This window comes from Triticum dicoccoides, chromosome 5B, assembly GCF_002162155.2.
Source record: "Triticum dicoccoides isolate Atlit2015 ecotype Zavitan chromosome 5B, WEW_v2.0, whole genome shotgun sequence".
Taxonomy (NCBI): Eukaryota; Viridiplantae; Streptophyta; class Magnoliopsida; order Poales; family Poaceae; genus Triticum; species Triticum dicoccoides.
In genome coordinates, this window is record NC_041389.1 from 10,019,657 (window position 1) to 10,026,079 (window position 6,423).

Below are 6,423 nucleotides of genomic sequence, written 5' to 3' on the forward strand. Positions count from 1 at the left end.
AGCTGGGGCGCCAGCGCTACGTATCCCATGCAAAAGACCCACTGTCAGCCTCTCCCTCTCTCCTCTCTCTCTCTTCATATCTTTTTCGGCCGGAGAGAGGACGTACGACAAGAAGGTCGGCGGGAGGCCGGGGTGGAGCTCACGGCACGGCCGGCGCGGAGCTCAAGCCCGGGGCAGAGCGGCGCGGGAGCGGGAGCGGTCCAGCGGGCGCGGCAAGGAGGAGTCCCTGTGGAGCCAGAGCTACGAGAAGGCCGTGGGTGTCATGGCGCGCAGCCTACGCCCCAAGAGGCCGGTGTCGGGGCAGATGGCCGGCGTGGCCTGGCGCAAGCTCCTGGACGCACCGGCGAGCACGCTGGGCAGCGCGTGATCGTGTCGGCGGAGGAGCTGCTACAGATGGAGGCATAGGGGCGGTAGGAGGACGGGCGCACGACGAGGAGGCGGCTGCACAGCGGGGAGGCCGGCCATGGGTGCACGGCGGCAGCTGGCTGGCGGGCGTGAGGATCAGGGAGGAGATGGTCGCCGTGGCCTGGGGGCTCCACTGCTGTTGGGTGGGGGCTTGCCGTGTACTGGGCGCTTCACTGCTGTTGGGTGGGGGGCACGGCCGTGTAATTTTTGACCCCCAAGCCAAATTTGCCGCCGGATCGACCCCAAGCGGCTGAAAAAGTTGCTCCTGGGGGGCTCAACGGCTAGAGATGCTCTAATAGAAGGACTAAGCTATTTTCGAATCTTCACAAGTAGCATAGCGTTGCTGAGATCTTATTTCATGCCTTGTGATGTTGATGAAATTCTTAAGATCAGGGCTTCACCGAGATTAGAGGAGGATACACTTGCATGGGTCCTGAAAAGTTTTTTTCTATTTAAAGTGCGTATGAGCTTGCGTTTGAGGAGGCCTATAGAGATGGCGTGTCAGCATCAAGTTCGGCTTCTAATGGACGTAGAACCTGGTGAAAATGGGTCTGGTATGCTGAAATGCCTCCTACGGTTCGCAATTTTGCCTGGAGAGTAGCAACCGACTCGTTGTCTACATCGGCCACCAGCGCGCTCTAAAGAAAACCAAATGGTCGGTACTGCAGAAGGGTAGCTTGCTTGCTCGATAAATGTCCAGAAAACATTTTCTCAACCATAGAATTAAAAAAATATACTAAAAATAGGAAAAAAGTTCACGAATTCAAAAACTTTATGCATTTGGAAAAAATCATGAACTCGATAAAAGTTTGTGATTTTGGAAAAAGTTCATTGGTTTGTTATAAACGTTGACAAATTTTGAAAAAAATAATGAACTTGAAAACAAAGTTCATTAAATTTTTTAAAAAGTTCATCACATTTCAAAAATATTCATGCATTTTATCAAGAAAAATAAAATAAAACTAAATAAAAAGGAAAAGAGTACAGAACAAAGAAAAAGGGAAAAAGTGAAGAAATAAGAAAGAAAGAAAAAACCAAACAAGACCATTTCATAAAAACCATAATTGAAGAAAGAAAAACGAAGGGAAGAGTTCTCTCTCATTCCAGACTTAGGTCAACTGGCCAGTTAACGAAGGGAAGAGCGTCTTTAGCGCCAGTTAACGACATGCACTTTAACGGGTTCTGAAGGCATCGAATAGGAAATGCCTTAGGTCTCAAACTAAGCGGGATATAGTCCCTCCCTCCAGGGTAGGCGCGCATCTATAACTCGCTTATAGTGAGATAGACCATCGCCTTGCCTGAAGTGGCGTGGTCATGGACCGGCCCAACAACACAATTGGTTCTATTCTTTTTCCGTTCGTTAACTTAGTCTAGTTTCTTGCATTTTTTTTCTATTTTTTTCACATTTGAATCATAAAAGTACATATATTTCACAAGGAATTATTTCATTTTTTAATAGCTTTAAAGAATGTTTCTTATGTATAAAAAACATGTACAATATGTATGAAAAAATATACATCAAAACATATATCTGAAAAATGTTAATTATGTATCTAGCATTCAAGTGCGTCTAGATATATCCGTTTTAGCATCAATTAATATGAGACGAAGGGACTATTTGAAAATTTTTACAGTATATCAGAAAAAAATTCTTATGTATACAAAAAATGTATAGTCTATACCAAAAAAGGACACATCAAATATAAGCTAAAACAATATTTATCATGTATTTGAAAAGTGTTAAATGAGTATAGAAAAAATTTCTACTGTATATGAAAATGTACAATCCATATGACACAAAATAGCCCTCAAAACACATATTAAAAAGACAATTTCATTATGTACTTAAAAATGATAAATATGTACTCCCTCCTTTCAAAATATTTCTTCTGGTTTTGGTTTGAATTTGGACTAAAACCACAAAGTATTTTGGAAAGAAAGTCCGCAACGACTGCCTTCCACTTACAACGGTCCAGAAAGCATGTTCCTCCTTTTGGAAAGCAAAGACAACCGTTCCATAGTTACAAGCTAACGTCAGACTTGATTTGCTGGTGCGGGAGCGGAGGCGTAGGCATCATCTTTAGAGGTAGCTGTTGTTGCCAAAGGAGATGTACCGGTTGGTATCGAAGGAGGATTATCGCTTGCGGCTGCTTGGTGGTGGTCATCTTTCTGAATAAGAAGATACGAGGAGACCTCAAGGGCGACAACTACAAGAAACAGGAATATCGCATCCACGAAAACTCCTTCACCTCCGACACCTCCGACACAACTACCGTTCTCAATAGTTTTCCCAATAGTTTTCTCCTTATATCCTTCAATCCCTAATAGGGCGCCGCCCAGAAACACCAGCACCGCTATGATCGCTAGGATCCTGCAAGTATACATGAATGGCATAGAGACCACATGAATAAATACTACTTAAACAAACAATCCACCAAGTATATATAAATTTTGTTGAACTTGAGTCTGCAAATTTTAAGCAGAGGTGTATTTTTTTGAAAAACCCTAGAGAACGAATGTTCTCCTGGGTCCCTGTTGCCTTGCAGCACGACAGAGCCTGCACCACATAATTTTGACTCACGGCCATGCAGCCATATGATCATGATGCATACATGACATCGACACGACAACCTCAACATTCACCGCGGAAAATTAGGTTGACATGTAGCGATTTGAATAGTGTGTTGCCTAAGGGCATGTATAGTGGTTGATAAAGTAATCTTATCTTAAATCCATCAAGTAGTCTTGATATGACAATAAAAATGGTGTACAACAGGTTATACCTAAATATGTAATGAGAGATATTGTTGCTAAGAAATCATCTCTTAATTAGGAGAAAGCAGACCTTTTCTCCCGTTTCTCTCCCATTCACCTCAATATTTATCCTATGTGACACTTCTAACATAGCATCATTGTATTCATCTTAAGTTCATGGCCCTCTTGCGTGATTTTCTACCTACTGGACGGTTCTGTTCCTAGGTTTCAAGTTTAGCGCCCATGGTGGAATTTCCTCCCTTTTCTCAAAAAAACATTTAATATTAACTTTAGTGACATTGTTTTTTTGCCCGAAGATGATATTTTCCTTGACTACTGACAGAAAGTAGTTTTTTTTGCATGGGATAGAAAGTAGTTGAGATATGGAGGTTTCAGTGACAAAATTATTTACATACCATGAGATGACGTAGAAAACGACGGCGGCGACGCGATTGGCCCTCTTGGGATTCTGCCATGCCCCACAGCAGCCGATGGCCACGCTAGCGAGAATCTGTGTCGTTAGCGCCAGCACGGCCGCCACGACGCCGCAAGCTGTCGCCGGCGATCGCGCGTACTTACACACGCTGCGGTCATCGCGGTCATCCTCATAGCGTCTCTGCATGAATGATTGTACACAGTGATTGTACATTATTGGTTGACTGGAGGTTGCAACCGAGGAAGAGATAATATAGCGTGCATACCAGTCCCAAGAAAACCGCGCCGATGACTCCGAAGATGACAGTCATCACGGCGACGACGGTGGTCGCCACAACTATACCTTTCTTCCCCATGGATGATCACACTACACTCCTAATCGGGGGAGATGAGTTGGATAGTGCATTAGGCGCAAACATATAAATAGATGAACAAGTGCAGGAGTACAATGGTAGCTCGAATATGATTACTCGACGACGGGCTAACTCATGCATAAGGATTATCAATCGCATTAATTGCTCCATTTCTTCGTGATAAGCTATATAATTGCTCCATAACGACGGGCTAACTCATACTACTCCCTTCCATTCAAATTAATTGTCGCAACTCTAATACAACTTCCCTAAAGTATATATGATTAAGGCGCGCCTAGCCAAGAGATTTGTCGAGGATTCACGCGATCCGAGTGGAGTGGTGTCAAGAATTCCCGCCTCACCAAGCATGGCGAAAACAAGAAGGTCCCCAGCTCGCGGCTCAGAAAAAGCCTCACTTAAATCGGCAACTAGACCTCAAGAGAGGCCCCGCAAACTAACTCGACAAAAGCACATGCATGCTAATAAGTTTGAGACACTTATTTTGAGACGGAGGGAATATCACGTAGCTATAAATTCCATCAGACATGATGGGGAAGCACTGAGCAAAGAAAACTCCCGAGCTTGCAAACTGATGAACACAATGCGTGGATAAATAGAGAGTGAGAATCATGCCCTGCGGCTTCGCAAGAACTGATGAACTGAAAGCAAATCTCCCGGAGCACCAAACTATAGCTGAAAAAGAGGAGATGACTGAAGGAGGAGCAGAGGAATCCTTACGGGAGCTCCAAGTCGGCGGCCCAAATCAAGCAAGCGACTGCTGCCCACACCCACAGAGCCCTACACCACCATGCGGCCAGCGAAATCAGAGGACGGCAGCTACCGGGAGCACGACAAGGGAGAGAAAGGAAGCGCCGGAGTATGATTTTGGTTGAGAGGTGTGAATGGATCCTCGACACAAAAATCCAACCAATACCATCACTAATAAATAGCGTGAGGAGATAAAGCAATAATAAACAAGTGGATAGCTTCCTACAAAAAAGTGGATAGGATGGGAACTTATCTGGATCCCATGATTCAAGTACGTCTCTCAGGCCGGAAAGAAAGGATGAGAAGGAGCGGAATATTCAAGGATTGCATGCGACCGATGCACGATGCAGGTAGGGTCTGCATCAAACATTAGTCAGAGGTTGGCGAGTGCCTCTCTTGCTAGCTGTTTCTGTCGAGGCAGGCAGCCGGCCTCCGAGGACACACATACGCGTGCGTACATGCGTGGTGGTGCATGCATGTACGTGTCGACCGGGCCGCCGGAGATATTCAAGGCTTGCAGGTACCCCCTCCGTTTCAATTTACTCGTTATGGTTTTAGTTCAAATTCGAACTAAAACCACGACGAATAAATAGGAATGGAGGGAGTAGTAGGGACCCGTTGGTGGATCCATATCAACATCGTCGCTGGACTAAAATACATAGAACCATCACAATAGTTATTTGCGAAAAACTATTACTTTACATAACATGGCAAAAGTCACCCCACTGCCAGCGTCTCTTCTTCCTGACTCACTGCACTCCTTCCTGATTTACTGAGGTACGATGCCCTTACTTTATTTGCTCGATGGATTTGGCTTCGGAGCAAGTAGATGCTCCGGTGCCCTTGAATTTTTATTTGGCATCGGCTTGACAACGTGGGGCATCGGTGCCAAATATCCAAAAAGCAAATTTGGCATCGCTTTTAACCTACATAGTGGAAGGCCTTAGATGTCGTGGTTGGCACCGATGGAGGATCAGTCCCGGCAGCTTCTTGGTTGTGGCCTGCCTTCTAAAGAAGGACGTACGAGGCGATGTCGAGGCCAACAACAATTTTGAATAAGCTCGTCGCCACCACGAAAATTAGAACACCCGGTGTGATACAATTGTCGTTACCCATATAAATATTGAAATAGCCTCTAGACCCGACCAATGTTGCGGCCAGCAAAAATGTTATCACCGCTGCAACCGCAAAGACCCTGCAAGAGTATGCACGGAGAGACCAAAGTAACTAATTGATACTTGAAAAGTAATGATACTTAAATGAACAAACCTGCAACCATATATCGGTTCCCTATTGAACTTGTGTTTTCAAATTTTACAAATATTTTTGCGGAAACAATATGATAAATGGTATTTCCTCCATCCCATAATATAAGAGGGTTTTTGACACTTGAAAGTAAATTGAAATACACCCGGAAAAGTTGGCATATTTGGTTTCTGGTTAGCTACCACGTACCAGGAGAGGATGAACAAGAGGACGGTGAGGACGCGCCTGCCCTTGCTTTTGGGAGTCGGCCACCTCTCACAGCAGCAGCCGCAGCAGCCGATGGCCGCGCTGGCGACAATCTGCGTCGTCAGCGCCAGCACCGCCGCCACGAGGCCGCAGGGCATCGCCCGCGGCCTGTAGCTGCAGTCATCGCGGTTGCTTCGCGGAGCCGCCGTCTGTATGAACAAATGCACACACGGTTAAGAAGAGCCCGCACACAAGG

The 6,423-nt window shown here is 45.4% G+C and overlaps 1 protein-coding gene across 2 annotated transcripts; it reads right to left on the bottom strand.

Annotated features, from left to right (window-relative positions):
• Positions 1-2,223: 2,223 nt before the first annotated feature.
• LOC119307042 lies at positions 2,224-4,983 on the bottom strand. Of its 2 annotated transcripts, none has more exons than XM_037583126.1 (4): positions 4,686-4,983; positions 3,861-3,961; positions 3,576-3,775; positions 2,224-2,776 (listed from the first exon to the last, which is right to left on the bottom strand). In XM_037583126.1, exons 2-4 carry the CDS (start codon positions 3,948-3,950, stop codon positions 2,440-2,442), a joined length of 627 nt encoding a protein of 208 aa, XP_037439023.1. In that variant the 5' UTR covers positions 3,951-3,961; positions 4,686-4,983; the 3' UTR covers positions 2,224-2,439. The 2 variants fall into 2 exon arrangements, with proteins under 2 accessions (XP_037439023.1, XP_037439022.1); XM_037583125.1 differs by having other exon boundaries at positions 3,861-3,969; positions 4,686-4,978.
• Between the last annotated feature and the right edge of the window lie 1,440 nt (positions 4,984-6,423).

What these genes read in the sequence shown, in the direction of transcription:
- LOC119307042 (XM_037583126.1), bottom strand. Translation starts at nt 3,950, where the DNA reads ATGGGGAAGAAAGGTATAGTTGTGGCGACCACCGTCGTCGCCGTGATG. An exon ending in GCGCGGTTTTCTTGGGACTG is followed by an intron (nt 3,776 to 3,860) that starts GTATGCACGCTA and finishes TCATTCATGCAG; the next exon opens with AGACGCTATGAGGATGACCG. An exon ending in GTTTTCTACGTCATCTCATG is followed by an intron (nt 2,777 to 3,575) that starts GTATGTAAATAA and finishes GTATACTTGCAG; the next exon opens with GATCCTAGCGATCATAGCGG.